The 24,002-nt window shown below is 49.4% G+C and overlaps 1 protein-coding gene across 2 annotated transcripts in view; it reads left to right on the forward strand.

The window, feature by feature from the left end:
• SAMD4A (sterile alpha motif domain containing 4A) overlaps positions 1–18,020 on the forward strand; it is a 118,471-nt gene extending 100,451 nt beyond the window's left edge. For both annotated transcript variants that reach the window (XM_056850912.1, XM_056850913.1), the window contains 7 exons: positions 1,077–1,371; positions 3,747–3,832; positions 8,815–8,933; positions 10,311–10,512; positions 11,877–12,003; positions 16,025–16,108; positions 17,891–18,020. In XM_056850912.1, the coding sequence (XP_056706890.1) occupies positions 1,077–1,371; positions 3,747–3,832; positions 8,815–8,933; positions 10,311–10,512; positions 11,877–12,003; positions 16,025–16,108; positions 17,891–17,919 (942 nt within the window). In that variant the 3' untranslated portion in view covers positions 17,920–18,020. The remainder of the gene's footprint in view (positions 1–1,076; positions 1,372–3,746; positions 3,833–8,814; positions 8,934–10,310; positions 10,513–11,876; positions 12,004–16,024; positions 16,109–17,890) is intronic.
• Positions 18,021–24,002: the final 5,982 nt, after the last annotated feature.

A 24,002-nucleotide genomic window follows, 5' to 3' on the forward strand; every position in this document is an offset into this window, starting at 1 on the left:
GGCATCTCCAGTTAAAAAAGGACCAGGCAGGAGGTGATGTGAAAGACCTTAGCCTGAGACCCGGAAGAGCCTCTGCCAGTCTGAGTAGACAACACTGGCCATGATGGACTGATTTGAGTAGAAGGCAGCTTCATGTGTTAGGCCTTCAAGGAGAGGTTGGACAGCCATTTGTTGGCAGTAGTCTAGTTTTAGCTTTTCCAGAGAACTGGAGTAGATAGTCTCTAAGGCCCCTTTCCAACTGTAGGACTGAGGGTAGCCAGGTCTGGCTTGGGAAATACTTGGAGATTTTGGGGGTGGAGCCTGAGGAGGGCAGGGTTTGGGGAGGGAAGGTGTAGTGGTTAAGTGCTGTGGTTTGGAGCGGTGGACTCTGATCTGGAGAACCGGGTTTGATTCCCCGCTCCTCCACATGAGCGGCGGAGGCTAATCTGGTGAACCAGGTTTGTTTCCCCACTCCTCCACATGAAGCTAGCTGGGTGACCTTGGGCTAGTCACACACTCTCAGTCCCACCTACCTCACAGGATGTCTGTTGCAGGGAGGAAAAGGGAAGGTGATTGTAGGCTGGTTTGATTCTTCCTTAAGTGGTAGAGAAAGTCAGCATAAAAAAACCAGCTCTTCTTCATCTTCAAGTACCCCTACTTTTCTTTCCTTTAATCTGGTGAATCGGTTTCCCCACTCCTCCACATGAAGCCAGCTGGGTGACCTTGGACTAGTCACAGCTCTCTCAGCCCCACCTACCTCACAGGGTGTCTGTTGGGGGGAGGGGGAGGGAAGGAGATTGTAAGCCGTTTTGATTCTTCCTTCAGTGGTAGAGAAAGTCGGCACATAAAAAACAACTCTTCTTCTTCAATGGGGGGTATAATGGCAAAGATTCCACTTTCCAGAGTGGCCATTTTCTCCAGGGGATCTGATTCCTGTCATCTGAAGTTCAGTTGTAATATCAGGAGATCTCCCGCCACCCCCTGGAGGTTGGCAACCCTAGTAGGACTCCTTGGTTGGCACAAACAATGTTGAGAATAGGATGGAGAATGCCGTGGGCCTTGAGGTGCTAACAGCACGGCGTTTGCGTGACCTCCAGGACATCCTAGAAGGAGGCAGCTTGCGCGTCCCTCTGCAGGAGCTCCACCAAATGATCCTCACCCCGATCAAGGCCTACTCTTCGTGCAACCTGACGACGGACGAGCACGGCCGGGATCCCGAGCCCCATCGGCCGGCCTCACTGACCAGCCCGGACAGCCAAGGGTCGGAATGCAAGGACTCCGCCTCCAGGGGGATGCACCATCACCACCTGCTGGGCTGCGAGGGAGAATCCGGAGGGGCCCCTTTGCCGGAAGGCGACATCCCGGGACAGTTTACAAAGGTGATGGGGAAAGGTGGGTAGCCGTTTATTTCCTTCCCTACCGTCGCTCTCTTGTCGTTTGTCAACCGGATTGAAGTGGGGGAAGGAACAGGGTGGGTTAGTGTCGATTCAGAGGTGGGAATCCAACGGCGTTGATGTTGTTGGTGTCAATCCCGATCGGCAACATAGAACCCCCTTGAATCGCTTGTGCATATTGCCTTTACTTTTGTTCCTTATCTTCAAGTAGAGGGGGGCGTGGCTCAGTGGCAGAGCATCTGCTTGGCACGCAGAAGGTCCCATCCCAGGTTCAATCCCCGGCATCTCCAGTTAAAGGGACCAGGCAAGTAGGTGATGTGAAAGGCCTCCGCCTGAGACCCTGAAGAGCCATTGCCAGTCTGAGTAGACAATACTGACCTTGATTCAGTATAAGGCAGCTTCATGTGTTCAAGACTATCAGGGAATGGGGCCGTGGCTCAGTGGCAGAGCATCTGCTTGGCATGCAGAAGGTCCCAGGTTCAGTCCCTGGCATCTTCAGTTAAAAGGACAAGGTGGTAGGTGATGTGAAAGACCTCAGTGGCTCAGTGGAAGGGCATCTGTTTGGCATGCAGAAGGTCCCAGGTTCAGTCCCCGACATCTCCAGTTAAAAAGAACCAGGCAGTAGGTGATGTGAAACACTTCTGCCTGACATCCTGGAGAGCCATGGAGAGGGGCCATGGCTCAGTGGTAGAGCATCTGCTTGGCATGCGGAAAGCTGCAGGTTCAATTTTCAGCATCTCCAGTGAAAAGGATCTGGTAGTAGGTGATGAAACAGATCTATATCTAAGACTCTGGAAAGCCACTACCAGTCTGAGTAAACAATGCTGCCCTCGATGGACTGAAGGTCGGGTTCAATATAAGGCAGCTTCATGTGTTCAAGACTATCAAGGAATGGGGCTGTGACTCAGTGGTAGAGCATCTGCTTGGCATGCAGAAGGTCCCAGGTTCAGTCCCCGGCAGCTCCAGTTAAAGGGACTAGGTAGTAAGTGATGTCAAAGACCTTTCTCTGCCTGAGACCCTGAAGAGCCGCTGCCAGTCTGAGTAGACAATACTGACTTTAAGGGATGCTCTAACCACTACACACCCTGGCTCTAAATTATAACAACCCCTCTCCCCCACAAACACAAACTCCAAACCTCAGTCTTACGAGGCTGGGATACTCCATGAGGCACAGGGACAGGTGAGTTTCAATCCAGAGATCGAGTTGATGTTATCTTGGATGAGGAAGGGCCGCGGCTCAGTGGTAGAGCATCTAATCTGACTGGAAGCCACTCTCCTGCATTTCAGGTTGAGGTCTCTCAAGGCCGGTCTTGACTATTCTGACTGGCAGCAGCTCTCCAGGGTTTCAGGTTGAGGTCTTATCAAGGCTGGTCTTGTCTACTCTTACTGGAAGCAGTTCTCCTGCATTTCAGGTTGAGGTCTCTCAAGGCCAGTCTTGACTACTCTGACTGGCAGCAGCTCTCCAGGGTTTCAGGTTGAGGTCTATCAAGGCTGGTCTTGACTACTCTGACTGGCAGCAGCTCTCCTGCATTTCCGGTTGAGGTCTCTCAAGGCCGGTCTTGACTATTCTGACTGGCAGCAGCTCTCCAGGGTTTCAGGATGAGGTCTATCAAGGCTAGTCTTGTCTACTCTTACTGGAAGCAGCTCTCCAGGGTTTCAGGTTGAGGTCTATCAAGGCCGGTCTTGACTACTCTGATTGGCAGCAGCTCTCCAGGGTTTCAGGCTGTGGTCTATCAGGGCCGGTCTTGACTACTCTGACTGGCAGCAGCTCTCCAGGGTTTCAGGTTGAGGTATTTCACTTCAGCCACTATCTGAGTCGGGGATCGAACCTGGGACCTTCTGCGTGCAAAGCAGGTGCTCTACCACTGAGCCACAGGTCCACCCAAAACGGCCAACAGTTGGACTGTATGTAAAGCAGCTTCCTGTGTTCTGGCCTGCCCCCTAGTGGCTGCCTTTGAGGTTCCAAGGATCTGCACCTTACCCCTTCCAGTTGCTTTTCCACAGTGGAGCGGGAGAAGGCGAGAGGTCTGTCTGCTGCGTCTTTTTTTATAAATAGACTTAAATGGAGTTATTCCAGATTGACGCCGCAGCCAGAGAGAGCAAAATATGGAGCTAAACACAGAAAGGCATGAATGGAATGCAGCCTGTGTGTGTGTGATGTGCGTGCTCTCTGGAGGGTGGCTCCATTCATAGTCATGCTCCTCTTCATGTCACACTGCGGCGGTGGGGGGACACAAGACTGTTTAGAGTCCATTCTTAAAAATGAGAGGCTCAAAGCGGACTCTGACTCCAAACGCTCCTTCCGTTTCTCTCTGTCTCCCTTCCCCATCCTTCCCTTCCCTTCTTGTTCTTTTTTTTGCATTATTTTTGCAGCGTGTACTCAGCTCCTCGTCTCCAGACCGGATGAGGAGAACATAAGCTCCTATTTACGGCTGATAGACAAATGCCTAATTCATGAGGTGAGTTAACTTTTGGGCAGGCCTTTTCTTTGCTTTAATGATTCTGCTCGAAGACCGGTAGGTCTTAAGCAGAGCCACACTAAAGCACAATGGCCAAAATATTTAATACATTCCCCTTATCCTTTAAAATAGGCAGCCAATACATATATGCATTTTGCAATCTACCATCTCCGATTTGTTTGTTATTTAAAAAAAAAATCAGGAAGGGTGAGTGCCTTCTCTCCATTCTCAAATGACCCAACCAGTTTCTATCAACCTCAAAAAATTGACAATTAAAAAAAACAAATGACTTGTTGTACCTATACCACCAGACCCACAAGGGCAGATCCTATTGGAAGATGGAGCAGACCTTTGCAAAACTTCTATATGTGTGTGTCCCGCTTAGAATCCAAATGCACAGTATCAGTGTGGATAAATATTCCGGGGTTTGTTTGTTTGTTGCACAAATAATCGCAAGCCCGTTTTTGCTGTGGACAGTTGTGTTGCATCAAAAAAAAAATGGACAGACGCCTGCATTAAGCAAGGGGGTTGGACTAGATGGCCTCGATGGCCCCTTCCAACTCCATGATTCTGTTATTCTAAATGCAACCTTTATTCTTTGGAATTCGTCTCCTGCGTAGAATCATAGAGTTGGAACGGACCACCAAGGTCATCTAATCCAACCCCCTGCCCAATGCAGGAAACTCACAACTACCTCGCCCCCCCACACTCCCAGTGACCCTTACTCCATGCCTAGAAGATGGCCAAGATGCCCTCCCTCCCATGAACTGCCCAAGGTCATAGAATCAGCATTGCTGGCAGATGGCCATCTAGTCTCTGCTTAAAAACCTCCAGGGAAGGAGCATTTACCACCTCTCGAGGAAGCCTGTTCCACTGAGGAATCGCTCTGACTGTTAGAAAATTCTTATTAATGTTAAGACGAAAACACTTTTGATTTAATTTCAACATGTTGGTTCTGGTCCGACCTTCTGGGGCAACAGAAAAGAACTCGTCACCCTCTTCTCTATGACAGCCCTTCAAGTACTTGAAGATGGTTATCATAACCCCTCTCAGTCTTCTCCTCTCCAGGCTAAACATACCCAGCTCCTTCAACCTTTCCTCGTAGGACTTGGTCTCCAGACCCCTCACCACCTTTGTTGCCCTCCTCTGGACCCGTTCCAGCTTGTCTACGTCCTTCTTAAATTGTGGTGTCCAAAACTGAACACAATACTCTAGGTGAGGTTGTGACTGCACCGAGAGCAGAGAACAGTGGGAAGAAACACTGGGGCTAACACTTCAGGAGAGCCAGCATGGTGGGAGTGGCTAAAATGTCAGACTAGCATCTGGGGAAACCCAAGTTCGAATCCCCACTTTACCATGGAAGGTCACTGGGTGAGCTTGGTCCAGTCGAACACTCTGAAGTCTACCTACCTTATAGGGAGAGGAGAATGATGTATGCCACTGTGCGTCCCCGTTGGGGAGGAAGGCAGGATAGAAATAAAGTATAATAAGTAACTAACAGGATCCACTAGTTTTGTCGTGACTCTCCACATATCCAGGCTCCCGTTTTCCGCCCTTTCCTCCCCGATCAGGCCCCATCTCCCTCATCCCCTCCTTTCCAGAGAGCCAGAGTGGTGTAGTGTGTAGGAGCGGGGAAACAAATCCAGTTCAGCAGATTGGCCTCCGTCGCTCATGTGGAGGAGTGGGGGATCGAACCTGGTTCTCCAGATCAGAGTCCACCGCTCCCAACCACCACTCCAAACCACCGCTCTTAACCACCTACACCACGCTGTTGTTCGACAGTGGAATCCTCTGCCCAGGGAGGCGGTGAGCTCCCCCTCACCGGCAGTCTTTAAGCAGAGGCTGGACAAGCACTTGTCAGGGATGCTCTAGGCTGATCCTGCATTGAGCAGGGGGTTGGACTAGATGGCCTCTAGGGCAACTTCCAACTCTATGATTCTGTGATTCTAAACGTAACCTGTTCACTTCAGAGGAAATTTGCCATGAGCTGCCCATAAGGCCGGTCAGTGGTTGACAGTCAGGAAGGCAGCAAAACCGAAGATGACACCCTGAATTCTTAGCTCCCCTTGAAAACATCAAGAAAAAAAACAATGCCCTCCCCCAGCATTTGCTAGCCCTCATGGTTGCGGGGAAACACGCTGGCGCCGGATTCTCTGATCTTGGCTGTATGACAGCGCCAGATTCTCTGATTGGGGCTACATGACAGCAGCCCGCGAGAACGATGCAAAGGCGCGCGCTGTGAAGCGGAACAGGAAACCTCGGGCGAGTTCTGGGGCGGCCTGGGAGGGATCAGAGAGCGTGTCCGGCTGTTTCCAAGCAACCACAAAAGGCTCAAAGCTGTCAAAGCGGCCCAGCGGGTTGGGAGAATCAAAAGCCGCGTGCAGGGATGGGGTTGCTGTCCAAGGGTGTGCGTGGGAGAGAGAAAGCAACACCGGGCAAAGTGCCTGCTCGTTCATCCTCTTTAAAATAAAAAAGCAATGTAGTGTATTCACAAAAGATGACTAGCTATTGGGGAAGAAGAAGAAGAGTTGGTTTTTATATGCCGACTTCCTCTACCGCTGAAGGAAGAATCAAACCAGCTTACAATCGCCTTCCCTTCCCCTCCCCACAACAGACACCCTGTGAGGGGAAGGGCCATAGCTCAGTGGCAGAGCATCTGCTTGGCATCCAGAAGGAACCAGCTTCAATCCCCGGCATCGCCAGTTAAAGGGACTAGGCAAGTAGGTGGTGTGAAAGACCCCTGCCAGTCTGAGTAGACAATGCTGACTTTGATGGCCCGAGGGTCTGATTCAGTATAAGGCAGCTTCGTGTGAGGCAGGTGGGGCTGAGAGAGCTCTGAGAGAGCCGTGACTAGCCCAAGGTCGCCCAAGTGGCTTCGTGTGGAGAAGTGGGGGAACAAATCCAGTTCTCCAGATCAGCCTCCGCCGCTCCTGTGGAGGAGTGGGGAATCAAACCCGGTTCTCCAGGTCAGAGTCAACCCGCTCCAAACCACCGCTCTTAACCACTATACCACGCTGGTGTGGCTCAGCCAACATTTGAAACCATCCGAATGTGTCGTTCCCCAGTCTGCATTTTTGTTCCTGTCTGTTTTAAACCCGTGGAATACAGACTTGCTGTATCGGGGAAACCGGCAGGAAAAGCTTTCTGCTCGCTTGCCAAAAACAGAGATAATTGGGGTCGCGGGCTCTGGGGAGGCCGCCCCCCTCGGGACTCCCAAAAGAATGTCATCAGGGCTGCCTTATCCATGCAGGTCAAGACCCTGGTTTGTAGGGTCTCCTCTGCGTGACCGACATGCACGGAAATGCCTGAGACTCAATTTAGTCTCCTCCGGAGGGTCGGGTCAACCCTGTTGGAAATATATTTATTTATATTTTCTCCCTCGTCCCGGATTCTCAGCCCTGTGTTGGGAGTTCGGCTCCTTCCAGCAGCTGCAGCCGACACTTTGAGCGGCAAGAATGTGGGTACTCTTGCCTCTGCTACCCCCATTGGGGGCAGATTGGGGTGTGAAAAACGCCCCAGGTGTGACCCACAGAGTCCACTTGGCTCAGACCCAGCTGGGGGGGTGACACAGGATGGTATCGCTCTGCACTGCTCTGGTTTGACCTCACCTAGAGTACTGTGTTCAGTTTTGGGCACCTCAATTTAAGAAAGATGTAGACACGCTGGAACGTGTCCAGAGGAGGGCAACAAAGATGGTGAGGGGTCTGGAGACCAAGTCCTACGAGGAAAGGTTGAAGGAGCTGGGTATGTTTAGCCTGAAGAGGAGAAGGCTGAGAGGGGATATGATAACCATCTTCAAGTACTTGAAGGGCTGTCATAGAGAGGAGGGTGCCGAGTTCTTTACTGTTGCCCCAGAAGGTCGGACCAGAACCAACGGGTTGAAATTAAATCAAAAGAGTTTCCGTCTAGACATTAGGAAGAACTTTCTAACAGAGCGGTTCCTCAGTGGAACAGGCTTCCTCGGGAGGTGGTAAGCTCTCCTTCCCTGGAGGTTTTTAAGAAGAGCCTAGATGGCCAGCCTTCCTTTATTCCATTCTTTATGCTTGAGGACCAACTGGTCATAAGCAAAACAAATTCAGTACATTCCATAATACATAAATAACCATGATCCAAAAATATAATATCTAAACAGTACAGCTAAAAAAGAGGTATCATTAAAAACCATAGATAAATTTTTTGCCACAGCGAGGGTTACATTTGGGTCAGTATCAGCCAATAACTTTGCAACTATCTCTTTCTTTGGGGCAGGTCCCCACCTCTGAATGTATGTTCTGATCCATTTGTCTCTGGTGAGATCGTGCTTTTTACAGTCTATAAAAAAATGCCAAACAGTGTCCAAACTCCCTGATCCACAATCACAAAATCGCTTAGAAAAGGGGACCCCTGAAAATCCGCCTGCTGACTCCCCCAATGGCAGTGCATTTAACCTGGCCTTGGAGAAGAGCACTCTGTATTTGGGGACAGTTTAAAATTTACAATAAGGTAGAATCTTTGGAATGGGGAGGCTAGATGGCCATCTGTCAGCAATGCTGATTCTATGACCTTAGGCAGATCATGAGAGGGAGGGCATCTTGGGCATCTTCTGGGCACGGAGTAGGGGTCACTGGGGGTGTTGGGGGGGGAGGTAGCACTGTTTGCAGTTTTGCACCATACGATCCATGGTAAATCCGGCAAAATTTCTGCGGTGCCCTCCTTCCCTCGATGCCCCAAGCACGTGCTCATTTTGCTTAATGGCTAATCCAGCCCTGGTGGCTGGCTTCGCCTCCTGGGGCAGCCGTTTTGTGGCAGCCATTTTTTTGTGGCTGCGCCCATCAAGCTGTGTCAGAATTCCAGCGGTGCCCGTGGGCTCAGAAAGGTTGGGGTCCCCTGATTTAGGAGACTTGTTTAATATCCCCCCCAAATGTATCATGCATAACCTGTGACACCTTTTTAAAAAAAAAAAATAAGGAAGGCTCACTTTTATCTTCTCTCTTTTGGGGCAGGCCTTTACAGAGACACAGAAGAAGCGGCTGCTGTCATGGAAACAGCAGGTGCAAAAACTCTTCCGGTCCTTCCCTCGGAAATCCATCCTAGACCTCTCGGGATATCGGCAGCAAAGAGCGTAGGTTTGGGGATTTGTCATTGAGATTTGGAGGCGGAAGGGCGAGAGGGGAATGCCACCCTGCCGTGGCATGCCCAGCGAATACGATTGCCAGCTCCGGTTTGGGAAATACCTGGAGATTTCAGGAGTGGAGCCTGGGGAGGGCGGGGTTTGGGGAGAGGAGGGATCTCGGCGGAGTACAATGCTATAGAGCCCGCCCTCCGCAGCAGCCATTTTCTCCGGAAGAACTGACCTCTGCCGCCTGGAGACCAGTTGTAATTCCGGGAGATCTCCAGCCACCACCTGGAGGTTGAAGGAAAAAAACACCTATGCTATAACGTTAGTTATTTGTATTAACCACCTGGAACTTGGCAACCCTACCAGCAACATCAACAAGCTGACTTAGAAAACCCCATGCGTTAAGTCCGCGTGGGGAGGACACACGAGGTTGAGACTGAGTTCCAACATGACGCGTTTATTGTGGTGCAGGACAGAACTGAGAACTGTGTAAAACGGCCCTGCTTATAATCTCCCCTGGCCGCTTTCTGCCACCACCACCCCGATCCGTGATGGGGGGGAACAACCCCCGGGTCGCCAATGGCGCGACCCGGCTTAGGGCCAGTGGGGCACACTGACTTGGGCCAATAGCGCGAGCAAGGTTTAGGAGCCTTCGTCTGGGACTCAAGCTCCTAGGTCTTCCCCTGCTTACCCACCTAACTATTTACATACACAACACCATGCAAATCTCCATCTCTGACGTCAGAGGCTGCTGTTACCGAATCAGGGGTGTCAAACGTAAGGCCAGCAACCTGGATCCGGCCCCTTGAGAACTCCTATCCAGCCCGTGACGCAGCCACCCCCCGAGAGCCAGCGTGGTGTAGTGGTTAAGAGCAGTGGTTTGGAGCGGTGGAGTCTGATCTGGAGAACGGGGTTTGAGTCTTCACTCCTCCACATGAGCGGCGGAGGCTAATCTGGTGAACCGGGTTGGTTTCCCCACTCCTCCACACGAAGCCAGCTGGGTGGCCTGAGGCTGGTCACACTTTCTCAGCCCCACTGAGAAGGGAAGGGGATTGCAAGCCAGTTTGATTCTTCCTTCAGTGGCAGAGAAAGTTGGCATATAAAAGCCAACTCTTCTTCTTCTTCTTCTTCTTCTTCTTCTTCTTCTTCTCAATCTGGGCCGGCGAGGCATGGCCCAGCCCGGCCAAGTAATATTTATGTCATAGACAGCCCTCCTAACAATTGAGTTTGACACCCCTGATCTAAATATTTACTTCCAAGTCTCTTGCAATTAACATAGCGCAACATGGTTCCAAACAAAGATAGATTTTTAATTTACAAAATGGTCCGCACTGGTCAATTTACTTTCTCCCTCTCTCTCTCTCCCTCTCTTCCCATTAGCCGAGGATTCGGCCAGTCAAGCTCCTTACCAACAGCTGGATCTGTCGGTGCAGGAATGGGCAGGCGGAACCCCCGCCAGTTCCAGATCCCCTCCCGGAACCTTCCCACCACCCGGCTGGGCCTGCTGGGCCCCAGCGGCCTTCTGGGAGCCGCCCAGCGCAGCACCGCCACCAACCCCACCATCCTGAAGCAAGGGCGGCAGGTGTGTATCCGGCCGGGTGTCGCGGGGCTTCGGGTTGCCAGGTCCCCCTTCGCCACCAACAGGAGGTTGTGGGGGCAGATCCTGAGGAGGGTGGGGCTTGGGGAGGGGAGGGATTGCAATGCCATAGATAAAAAGGAAGTATTTCTTCACACAACGCAGAGTTAAACTGTGGAACTCCCTGCCCCAGGATGTGGTAATAGCTGCCAACTTGGAAGCCTTTAAGAGGGGAGTGGACATGTTCATGGAGGAGAAAGTTATTCATGGCTACTAGTAAAAATGGGTACTAGTCATGACGCATACCTATTCTCTCCAGGATCAGAGGAGCATGCCCATTATCTTAGGTGCTGTGGAACACAGGCAGGATAATGCTGCTGCAGTTGTCTTGTTTGTGGGCTTCCTGGTCGGCCACTGTGTGAACAGACTGCTGGACTTGGTGGGCCTGGGTCTGATCCAGCAGGGCCTTTCTTCTGTTCTTATGGGAAATGCCAGCGAGGGGCGAGATTTCAGCCTTCTCTCTGCACGCGCAGTGGTTCTGATAAACAAGGGGTACAGTGTGCCCCTGGGAATTAAATTCTGAGCGTGGAAATCCAGGCTTTTCTCTTGCCATGTTGGTGACAAATAAAGACATCTAAAATGGCACTGTATGGCCAAGCAGCCAGGAAAATTAGGGCAAAGAAAGCCACTGAATGAGGCAAGGAGCCAAACTGGTGTATTTTAATTTTTAAGTTGTTGTAATATTGTCTAGATTGTAAAGGCCTAGGGCCCTACCCAATAAACATGACTGACGGATGAACAAATTAGGTCAGGACTTGTCAGCCGTTTCCTGTCTGTGACTATAGATCAGTGGTTCCCAACCTTTTTTTGACCAGGGACCACTAGGACTTTTTTGTTCGGTGCAGGGACCCCAAGGTTCAAAATAAAAATTCCGGGAATTTGAAAATAAACTTTAATTATAACTGTTAGTTAAACATTAAACTTAGAATTATATTTGAATATATATATTTTATAATAGAGAACTTTTAATTGAAAATATTAATTTATTATGGGTTTATAACTTTGTTTCGTGGACCTTAATTTAGTTCTCACGGACCCCTGGTTGGGAACTAGTGCTATAGATAGACATCTTGGTGTGAACCAGGCTATTGAGCGGCTCTTGCCCAGGGACCCTGGCATTACAGTGGGTCCAGTATACCTTGTCCCACCACGTGACGTATTTCCAACGTTGCCCGTGGATTTGAACCGTGGATTTCCTTGGCCCTTATAGCATGCAGCGTTCTAGAGCAAGCTCAGACAGGCCGTCCTGACTCTTCTTTTCCCCTCTCTGCGTTTACGCATCTTCCCTTCCCCCCTTTCCCCCTCTGTAGAACCTTTGGTTTGCAAATCCCGGCGGGAGCAACAGCATGCCCAGCAGAACCCACAGCTCGGTCCAGAGGACGCGCTCACTGCCGGTCCACACTTCTCCGCAGACGATGCTCATGTTTCAGCAGCCAGGTATGGCGAGCTTATTTCTCCCCTCTGCTGGCAGCAACCTTCCCCACAAACACGGAATTGATACTCGATTGGAGGCCTATTCGGGTTATTGTTTTCCAGAAGCGCTGTAAGGTTTACTTCAGGCATGCTCTTTAAATCGCTGGGTTGGAAGTTTCAGGGTGAAAGGGGGAGGAATGGGCTTGAAGACACAGTCCCTTTGGATAGTCCTTTTCATCTGTTGTGATCTCCTATGAGAGCCACCATGGCGTGGCGTAGTGGTTAAGAGTGGCGGACTCGAATCTGGAGAACCAGGTTTGTTTCCCCACTCTTCCACATGAGCAGTGGGCTCTAATCTGGAGGGCCAGGTTTGATTCCCCACTCCTCTACATGAGCGGCGGACTCTAATCTGGAGAACCGGGTTTGATTCATCACTCCTCCACGTGAGTGGCAGACTCTAATCTGGTGAACCGGGTTTGAGTCCCCACTCCTCCACATGAAGCCAGCTGGGTGACCTCGGGCCAGTCACAGTTCTCTCCGAACTCTCCCAGCCCCACCTACCTCACAAGGTGTCTGTTGTGGGGAGAGGAAGGGAAGGCGATTGTAAGCCACTTTGAGACTCCTTAAAGGTAGAGAAAATCGGCATATAAAAATCAACTTTTCTTCTTCATCTACATCTTTCCCCGTTGATGATTGTTTCACCCCTTTTTCCCCCTAGGCTTAAAATCCTCTCCAAACAGGTAGATTGGTGTTGTGTATGTATATAGTTGGGTAGTCAGCAAGGGGAGACTTAGGAGCTTGAGTTCTGCACAGAGGATCCTAACCTCGCTCAAACCGACCCCATTGGCTCTAAGCCAACATGTACCATTGGTCACCAGGAGGTATGTTCCCCCTATCACGGATCAAGTGGGGAGTGGCCGCGGGCGGCCAGGGGGGCATATAAACAGGGTTTGCTTGTGGTGTTTACTAGTTCTGTGCTTAGATACAATAAAGCGGTTGTTGTTGAACTCCGTCTCCGACCTCGTGAATCCTTCCCACGCGGACATAACAATTGGAGTGCGGTAGCACTTTAGAGACCGTTCACCAGAAGGGAGCCTTGACTCTCGAAAGCTTATACGCCAAAAATCTTGTTGGTCTCTGTGGTGCTACTTCTTTTGAATTTTTCTGTTCTACTGCAGATCAGCACAGCTACCCTCTGAAACCGTCCCCAAGCAGGGGGTTCCCTTGCTGAACGGGACCCGACCCATGTTGAGCGAGGTCATTGATTTCCATAGGAAGCTTTTAAACTTATGCTTAACTCTCCGCTTGACATAAACGCAGCCTAAATTGTGCTGGGGCGAGAAACAGTCAGATGTCTGTCCTAAACTGACTTCTTCTTGCTTTTCTTCAGAGCATAAGGCAAACTTCTGTTTTCCCCCGGTTCCTTCCAAATCGCGGTCAAGAATTTAAAATGCCTGCTCTCTCCCTTAAGTCTTGTTTTCCTTGGTTAAGTCTGAACTCACCTGCACTTTTAGTTGGGTTTGATGTTTGCAGAAAAAATATGTATTTGTGTTAAGTGCTGTCAAGTCACTTCCGACTCATGGCGACCTGATGAATCAATGTCCTCCAAAACATCCTGTCATTCACAGCTTGCTCAGGTCTTGCAGACTGAGGGCTGTGGCTTCCTTGATGGAGTCAATCCATCTCACATTGGGTTTTCCTGTTTTCCTACTACCTACAGCTTTTCCTAGTGTTACTATCTTTTCCAAAGACTCTTGTCTTCTCATAATGTGGCCAAAGTTAAATGGTGACCATAGTTAAATTGTGACCATAATATGACCATAGATAAATTGTGGAACCCTAAACCTGCCCCAGGATGTGGTGATGGTTGCCAACTTGGAAGGCTTTAAGAGGGGAGTGGACATGTTCATGGAGGAGAGGGCTGTCCATGGCTATTAGTCAAAATGGATACTAGTCATGATGCAGACCTATTCTCTCCAGGATCCGAGGAGCATGCCGAATATATTAGATGCTGTGGAACACAGGCAGGATGGTGCTGCTGCAGTCGTCTTGCTTCTGGGCTTGCTAGAGGCACCTGGTTGGCCTCTGTGTGAACAAACTGCTGAACTCGATGGGCCTTGGTCGGATCCAGCATGGCCTTTCTTATGTTCTTATGCATTTGCCCATCAAAACTGGAAGGCTTTAAGAGGGGAGTGGACATGTTCATGGAGGAGAGGGCTATCCGTGGCTACTAGTCAAAATGGATACTGGTCATAATGCATACCTATTCTCTCCAGGATCAGAGGAGCATGCCTATTATATTAGGTGCTGTGGAACCCAGGCAGGATGGTGCTGCTGCAGTCATCTTGCTTGTGGGCTTCCAAGAGGCACCTGGTTGGCCACTGTATGAACAGACTGCTGGACTTGATGGGCCTTGGTCTGATCGAGTTGGGCTTTTCTTATGTTCTTATGTTCAAGGTACGATAGCCTCAGTTTAGTCATTTTAGCTTCCAGGGAAGAGTTCAGGCTTGACTGGATCTAGGACCCACTGATTTGTCTTTTTGGTGGTCTGTGGTATCTGGAAAAATCTCCTCCAACACCATATTTCATGTTGCTACCCTCACCAAGCCCTAAAGGAAAGGACAGACTAAGCATGTTTTTTAACCTGGGGGCGGGGGGGCTGAAAGACCTTTACCCTCAGTGGCTGCTCGGCATCTCTGCATTCTACAAAAACAGAAAGCTCTTTTTTAAAAACAAACATACTCGCATCTCAAGTGTGAATAGGGACCAACTAGCTGCAAGCCAAGATATGCCTGCTTAGACCCTACCTGGGAGGAGGAAGATGTTTTGACACTTGTCAGATTAACTGGCATGGTTTTAAGCAACAGGGGTAACTGTGAGGAGGTGGGCTATGAATTGGTGCCCAGGCATGCAGGTATGGGAGATCTGGCTCTTCGGCAGCGATGATATCAAACTACTCAACTTCATGGAGCCGGCGTGGTGTAGTGGTTCAGAGCGGTGGTTTGGAGCGGTGGAGTCTGATCTGGAGAACTGGGTTTGATTCCCCACTCCTACACATGAAGCCAGCTGGATGACTAGTCATAGCTCTCTTAGAGCTCTCTCCGCCCCATCCACCTCACAGGGTGTCTGTTGTGGGGAGGGGAAGGGAAGGGAAGGTGATTGTAAGCCGGTTTGTTTCTCCATTAAGTGGTAGAGAAAGTTGGCACATAAAAACCAACTCTTATTATTATTCTTTTTTGTGAGCTGGGAAATTCTCCAGGCCCACAACCGGGGAAAGTCATGACCTGTTCAGTCATTGCTTGTCACCAAATGACAGTTTATTTTTTCGGTATGTTTTCAAAAAGCTACGCAGCTCTTACCTTAAGCCGTTCTACACTGTGTGAAATGGTGTGCTGCTCTTCTCGTTTCCCTGGAACTCAGCTTTACAGATTTTTGCAGATGCAACACATTTTGTGTGTCCATTGCTAAACGGGAATTTGAACATAGCAACGGAGAGCTAGTGTGGTACGAAGCCAGCTGGGTGACCTTGGGCTAGTCACAGCTCTCTCAGAACTCTCTCAGCCCCACCTACCTCACAGAGTGCCTGTTGTGGGGAGGGGAAGGGAAGGCGATTGTAAGCCAGTTTGATTCTTCCTTAAGTGGGAAAGAAAGTCAGCATATGAAAACCAACTCTTCTTCTTCTTCAATAACTGTTATCGGGCTAGAGCCAACAATGTGTAAAGGTTGCCCCCATTCACTTTTGGCCGAGGTGATAAGTCTGAATATGCCAGAGGATGGATGATCAGGGATACCCTCTTTGAGAGCCAGCATGGTGTAGTGGTTAAGAGCAGTGGTTTGGAGCGGTGGAGTCTGATCTGGAGAACCAGGTTTGATTCCCCACTCCTCCACATGAGTAGCGGAGGCTAACCTGGTGAACTGGATTTGTTTTCCCCACTCCTCCACACGAAGCCAGCTGCCCAAGCCTGGCGTTCCAGCCACAGGAAATCCCTCCAGCCCCATCAGTGCCATTGGGTTTTCATAAATATTCTTCTCGTTGCCTCTGCAGAGTTCCAGATACCAGTAGGAGAACCCGACATTAATAACAGGCTGGAGTCCTTGTGCCTCAGTATGACAGAACATGCCCTGGGCGGTAAGTTGCATTCTTCCTTTTCCCCATGACCATCCGCAGCGTGACGTGGCATGATGCTGACCCACTTTGCTGATCTGAACTAGGCCGCCCGGCCTATAATTGAGGACAGCCCCAAGGGGATCCAACATTACTGGCCTCCCCATCTCCCCCCCACACGCTTGACACAGAATCATAGAAGCATCACAGAATCATAGAGTCGGAAGGGACCACCAGGGTCATCTAGTCCAACCCCCTGCACAATGCAGGAAATTCAAAACTACCTCCCCTCCCACGCCCCCAGTGACCCCTACTCCATGCCCAGAAGATGGCCAAGATGCCCTTCCTCTCATGGTCACAGAATCAGCATTGCTGACAGATGGCCATCTAACCTCTTCTTAAAAACCTCCAGGGAAGGAGAACTCATCACCTCTCAAGGAAGCCTGTTCCACTGAGGAACCGCTCTGTTAGAAAATCCTTCCTAATGTCTAGACCAGTGGTTCTCAACCTTTTTGTGCTCCATTCCCCCCTTTCACCATTGTTCAGAATATAATTCCCCCCTTCCCAAGATAGTCTAACTCAAACAGAAACAAAAAACTACAGTTTTGCTGATTTACGTACAATCTACAGGACATCACACTTTGCTGAATAGTGGTCTCGATTCCCCCCCTGGAGCTCTAAAATTCCCCCCTTGTTGAGAAACCATGGCCTACATGGAAACTCTTTTGATTGAATTTCAACCCGTTGGTTCTGGTCCGACCTTCTGGGGCAACAGAAAACAACTCGGCACCCTCCTCCATATGACAGCCCTTCAAGTACTTGAAGATGGTTACCCTATCCCCTCTCAGTCTTCTCCTCTTCTGGCTAAACATCTGTGGGGGGGCTGACCTGCTAATATTGTTAAGCGGCACCTGGGTAAATTTAAGGCCACCTATTTACGATTCTTTATTGATGTTTTATTGAGGTTGTTGATGTTTTGATGATACTGATGATTTTATGTATTTTACTGGTTGTTACCCGCCCCGAGCCTGGCTTGCTGGGGATGAGGGCGGGCTATAAATTTGAATAAATAAATAAATAAATAAACTCGAAGAGCGGGAGAATAATGCCTTAAACATTAAGAATGCTAAACCCTGCATTATCTTTAAAAGTGCATCCACACAGAGGGTGCCATAGGGATAGATATTGTACTTTGGGGGGTTGGCTTGCTACCATAGATCGCCATCTGCTGGTTTGGATCAGTATTACCTAGAATCATAGGGTTGGAAGGGGCCATACAGGCCTCCTGTTCAATGCAGGATCAGCCTAGAACATCCCTGACCAGTGGCGGACTGGGTCTAAAAATATTGGTTGCCAGGAGCCAAAGGGGGCCCACCCACAACTATAAGGCTATCGTTTAATTTTTGTAAGAAAGAAATAAAATTTTCAAAAAATACATAAGTGGGGGAAAAGGTGCAATTAAAATTCCCAGCTAAGCTTCATTGCGCAGTCGCAATAGTAAAGATCCGAGCCTACATTACGTATGCGTCAGCCTCACATGACCCAAATCAGAATTATTTTTTCAGAGTTATTTGTTATATTCTCAAATATAAAGTATCCTCGAAAAATGATTTTATTAATTTTTTTATTAAAATAGTAATACAACGTAAATTTTTGTCGCATACAGTAATAATATTGGAACTTCTACTATATTTTCAAGCTTTTAATATGAATTAATGATGTTATAAATACCCAAATGGCCCTTGGCAGAAAAAAGGTTCCCCACCCCTGCTTTAGGCTGATCCTGCTACCTTCAAAATCTTGCAGATGGCGTCGACAGAACCTCGACCATCTAGGTGACGGAGGAGTCTGCAGCGAGACCGCTGGCTATGACGGAGCACCTGCTGCTGGACCAGTGGCAAACTGGGCAACGAGCTCCCCCTCCATGCTCTGAGGATCCCTGGAGATGTTTTGTAACCTTCCCGTTCCCGTTTTCTCCCCGCCTCGCCCTTCCCCGTGGTCTCCCCGTCTCGTTCCCCATCTCCATTTCTACATCTGTAAAGAGTTGCTTATCTTACAGATAATGTTGTCAGAAATGGAAACCAGGATTTGCTGGGTTTCTTGCACATGGTGGAGGGGAGAATATATTTGTGGGGACAGCCGAAATGGAAGAGCCCCCCTGCATCCCAGCAGTTTCTCATAGCATCTAAGGGCAGGTATCTTAGGGGCTAGTGAATAGGCAAGAAGAAATCTCCAGAGGGAATGAGAAGGGGCCGGAACAGGGGGGGACCTGGCAAGCACAACCCCAGTTTGTGAAGAAACTGACTTTTTCCGGCACATCACAGGAGAGTAATCCAAAAGGAAGGGAGTTCTGTGTGGACTGTTGTAAATATCTCCTGCATTTCACCGACATCCAAAAAACCAGGATCGGAGCTGTTGTGATTTGAGGGGAGGGGGTGTCGCGCGCAGGAAATGCACAAGGCCAGCCAGCTTCCCTTCAGAGAAGTTAAAGAGAGCAGCTTTGGGTTTGGTGCATTGTTTACACAAAGGCGGATCGAAGAGAGCGCATCCGCGGTTCTGGGCGCGCCATTCCTCTCGTACCGCAGCATGACTCCAGTGAACTGCCAGGGCAGGCCAGCCCCCACCTCTCCGGACCTGCCTTCCCAGGAGCCATCACACCTGCCTCGTGCTCCTGGTACTCAGGGGCACCGTGCCCCCAGCTGCTGGGTCCCCTCACGATAATGTACATGTGTGTGTGGACGATGCATCTGACGGAAACTCGATGGCTGGGACAAACTGGGGCAAAGATGCTGCCAAAAGAATCGGGAAAACTGCAGGGGCCCCACGACCCAAGGGGGGTGGCTCGCAACTCTACGATCCGTTCAGAGAACACTTCCCGGTGCCTGTTTTAAAGAAGCAGGGCCTTAACCGTTTCTGTCTCCTCTTGCTGCCGCAAAGGATCACTTGCATGGTATCTGTGTGTGTGTGTTTTCGTGTGTCTTAATGAGCAGCAGGGTTTGCATTTTCAAATAACTGCCAATCTATCGCTTCTAGAGGGCCCTGGGGCACTTGTGATTTTTTTCCCGACTTTCCAAGCTGGGGCTGGGTGGGGTGCTGACAACGGGCATGAGAAAGTCACAGAGCTACGTCTGAAGGACTATGCTGAAAGAGTCCTGTTCCTTTTATTTTGTGTGTTTGTGTGAGAGGGAGAGAGGATGTAAAAAAGGGTGTTGTATCCGGGCTTTGCATCCTAGGAGGAAGGGGATGTCTTACCCAAGTCTATCAAGGAGGGCTGAGGCGTGTCCACTTTAGGGGGGGCGGATTTCCATGCTCTTGGTTTGGTGCTGCGACACAAAATCAAAAGTGTGGAGGGCAGCCATGCGTAAAAAACAAACCCACAGAGCACAAAGTTTTGTGCAAATTTCCTCCCGTGTACTTTGCATGCAGAGCTAAAGAAAAGGGTCTGAGGTGGGGATCCTATTTGCATCGAGGAAGGCTTCTTGCATTGGGAAAAGTAACAGCCTTAGCAGAAAGGATCCGTGGAAGATCCAGCCCTGGAGAAACATGCAGGCCTGAACTTCCTAATTCAAAGCTGCTGTTTTGATGACAGAAAGGGAGTATATCATGGTCCCCCCCCATGGCACAAGCTCTGTTTGGCAGAGGCAGCCGAAGTAGCTGCCATAAAATGGAAGGGCCATCCACACCCCGTGGGGACAGGAACACCTTGGCTTGGAATGGCCTGGGCCAGCAACATGATACGGCCTTGTGACTTCTCTGGTGCACGCCGCAGGGATTTCCTCAAAGGATGAGGGCGGGTTTCATGCATTTTGAAGAGGTAGGATGCGAGGGATAAACCCCTCAGAGCCTTCCTGAAGAACCCCCTCACGAAGCTCTACTAATTTCAGAGTCCTCAGGGGGGCAATTCCCTACATTTTCTCAGCAATACGGAAGCCACCGCGGCGCACGTGGGAAGTAGCCATGTCAAAGATGCCTGCAACATGATCTCGGTATTACCAGGGGGGCATGAGAAGGAGCCGTCTGCCATGACTCCCACACCACTGTGGTAGCCTTGGAAGAGGGTAGGCCCTTACTTCCAAGTAAGATCCGAGTGATAGCATGTGTCTTGACTGGGAAGTTCCTTTGCAATCGGTGTGGCCTACTTCCCATAAACGATTTTAGGATTTGGGGTATTGGTCATTGAAGCCATTCAAAGTACATGTGAGGGAAAGACTCCCGGGCGTTTTTTGGCCCTGTGAAGTAAACTGGAGGAGGCTTTGGCATTTGGGGGACCAAACAGGCCTTTCCCTGTGCCAAATAGCCAGCTAGGAAGGGAGGCTACGCGAAACGTCTTCAGGCGGTCTAAATAGGGAGCCTGTTTTGAGGAGTGTTTGTTTTGGAGGGGAGACACTGCTGCCTTTCTCCAGGCGTTGACAGATGGGGGTCGAGCTTGAGGCCAGGAGGGGAAGCAAGCCAGCTAGCCTGGCTGCTTTTCCCCTGAGCACAAGCAAGGTCTTGCCTGTGGGGTGTGTCACCAGAAAGGTTTCAAAGGGTACGGCCTGAGTCCCACATCGTTCGGGGGCAGCTCGTTTTCAACCACAACTCCGGTCGGGGCCCAAAAGCTAAAAAGTCTGTAGCGCCTTTGAAGGTACTGTCGTGTAAACCTGAAAGTGTGGCGAGGTCACACTCGATATTCGCTGACGTGAGCACGGAACCAGTGGGATTTGCGTGGTCTGAGCAGGAGCTGAAACGCCTGGAGCACATGCTCAGAACTTCTTGGAGTTCTCTAGGGAAGGCAGGAGTGAGGGATAAAAAGATTACAAGGCAGTCTCACCGTCTTCTCGGCCGTCTGCCGTCGCTTCTCCGTGGCTTTGGGCATATGCAGTGCAGTCACTGATCGTTTGAGAGTGCCACGTTACGGTGGGACATGTCCTACTGGTAGATGTTACAATACCTGGCTCATCTAGACAGCTTTCGTTCCAGAAGTTTCGTTCCAGAAGCTTCGTTCCAGAAGTCTCTTTGGTCACTTTTGCACATGCCGAATAATGCACTTTCAATCCACTTTCAATGCACTTTATAGCTGGATTTGACTGTGTGGAATGGCAAAACCCACTTGCAAACGATCGCTAAAGTGCATTGAAAGTGGCTTCAAAGTGCATTATTCAGCATGTGTGAATGCGCCTCTTGTTGTAGCTGTTCAGGAAGGCACCATACGCATTCACCAGTCCAGGACTCCTAGCTGTGATGTTGCACACACAGGGTTGTTTTGTTGTGTCTTGTGTGTTCTGCCCTTCTAGCTTCCTACCTTCTTCCTGGAAGGAGCACCCCACCACCCCAAGGACAATCCTTGGTCGTGTGCTGCAGCACCAAATACTGGGCATCTCTACACTACAGATTTTAAGCTGGTTTGAAACCAGTTTTAATACCCCCCCCCCAAAAAAAGAACTGGGGGGACTGTAGTTTAGTGAAGGCGCTGAGTAATCCTTGTGAAATTTGTACCGCAGATTTCAATTGGGTTGAGTCCTGGTTTTAAATGAACATGATTCACCTACCCGAATAATTCCCAGAGACAAGGGTTGCCAGGCAGTGCCTGGCAGGCAGGTCATGGAAGGGACAGAGTCCCAGGAGGAAAATTAAAAAGAAAATAAGGCCTCGGCTACTTACTCGAAGTTCTGACCATAGAGTTCCTGACAGTTCCTAGAGCCACCCAGAAGTGACAAGAGTACCTCTAGCAGTTGCCAGAAACTTTATGGTAAGGATCAGAACTCCCTGTAAGTAGACACGGGCTTATTCTTCTTTTTTAAATTTTTCTCCCTAGGACAATTGTGGGCTCCCCTTTTGCCCCAATTTCCACCCACCAATCAGCTGAGTATCAGTAGGCAAAGGCTGCAACTGTCTAGTCTCCCGCCATAAGCGAGCAAATGGGAACCCTACCAGAGACGATAGTTTTGACCTTTCACTCTTGCATACCCTCCCTCGACTTGATCACACAACTACAGTTCCCAGAGTTCCTTGGTTGGGTGCCATGACATTTCACCCAACTTGGAAGCTTGTTTAAATGTGGGGCGTGGGTGTCCCTAAGGAATGGTGAAGGAAGCATTCTGTCCCGTCCCTTTCTAGATGAGTTAGGTACAATGAAAGATTCTCTCTCCTACCACCGCCACTATCACCCCTGCAATGCATTTGTCAATCCATTTTTCATCAGGGAGAAGAATTCAAGTTCTCTGCATCTGATCGAAGAAGGTAACTTAGTGCCAAACATTTGCTGTGAGTTATTTTTTTCATAAGTAGTGTGGAAGGGGGGAAAGAGGGAACAGGTTGTCCCTGTGCCAACTAGACCCGGAGACCGAGAAGATATATGTAAATGCATTTGAGATGCAGCATTTTAAAGTCTTTTAAATAGATATATAAATATATATATATATAAATAAAAGTGCCAAAATACAATTTTCGATTCTAGGTTTCACGTTTTGCAGAATGCATGGCGACAGTGAAAAGGGGAGCATGTTTCGAGAGGCGTTAAGGAATACGGTAGAGGAGGGAAAGGTTTTGGAAAGTGATTTGTTAAGGATTTGACGGAACGGGTGCAATCTGCCAAGCCGGCCGGCTGCACAAGCTGTTTTGCAAGGAATGGGGTTTGCACATGCATGCGCAAACCCCATTAGTGGCAAAGCAGTTCGCGTGGGAGACCAGCTTGGCCATTTGTTGCCAAGGTTCACATGGAGGAAGGTGGTTGTAAGAATTAGAGACGTCGAGAAAAGGGTATTTTTGGTGTTTTGTGTGGCGTTGCTTGTGTGGGAATCTTTGGGGGCGGGGAGGAAGTAAGACGTTCCTCAAAGTATTTACGAAAACAGAAACTTTTATTTATTCCTTTGCTGCATATAGAAAACAGAAAATCTGATTATTAAAATATATTATTTTGGATATATATATATAGGATATATAACTTGCTATGGCTGGTAACCATGATAAAAAATCCCCATATTAACACCCTTGTCATTCTTTTTTTTCCCCTCCCCTCCTTTGTAATAAGAGTGCTTTCCCCCTACTAGGTACGTCATCTTGTATGTGTGTTGCTGTTTCTCGTATAATCAAAAAGGGCTCCATTTTAAGAAGCCCATCCAAATTCCCTCTTCAGTCCTGTATCGACTGCAGGTAGAAAAGACAGATTTAAAAGGAAACAAAAACATTCTGAAATTAAACTAAATCTATACGAGGGGAAAGCCGTGGAAGTCAAATGTTTAGTATCACCCCCGTATTATACCACAGTGGCATTGCCTTGCTGTTATCAAAAAATCAACCCATTTTATCCCCAGTCTTTAATAAGCAGTTATTAGGGTTGCCAATCTCCAGCTGGTGGCTGGAGATCTCCCATTATTACAACTGATTTCCAGGTGACAGAGATCAGTTCGCCTGGAGAAAATAGCCGCTTTGCCAATTGGACTCTATGGCATTGAAGCCCCTCCCCAAACCCCGCCCTCAGGCTCCGCCCCCAAAACCTCCCACCAGTGGCGAAGGGGGGCCTGGCAACCCTAGCAATTATACGATCGCGTGGGGGCATCACAGGTTACCTCGAAATGTGTCTTCTGCTTGCTTCCCTTCCCCATCCCTCTTCCTGGCTCTTATTACAAGAGTGTTGTTAAGCTGGTGGTTTTGGCCTACTCTGCCAGAGAGGCCATTTTTATTATGCAATTATCATGTACGAGATTTTTATACCGGTGTTCGTTGATGTTGTTGTTGCTTTCTTTTTATTTGTTTATATCAATTGTCTGATGGGGAAACAGGGCCAGAGATGTACTTCACACTGGGGTGGGAGTAGGGTTGCCAACCTCCAGGTACTAGCTGGAGATCTCCCGCTATTATAGCTGATCTCCAGCCGATAGAGATCAGTTCGTCTGGAGAAAATGTCCGCTTTGCCAATTGGGTTCTATGGCATCAAAGT

This window comes from Euleptes europaea, chromosome 6 (assembly GCF_029931775.1).
Source record: "Euleptes europaea isolate rEulEur1 chromosome 6, rEulEur1.hap1, whole genome shotgun sequence".
Classification (NCBI taxonomy): Eukaryota; Metazoa; Chordata; class Lepidosauria; order Squamata; family Sphaerodactylidae; genus Euleptes; species Euleptes europaea.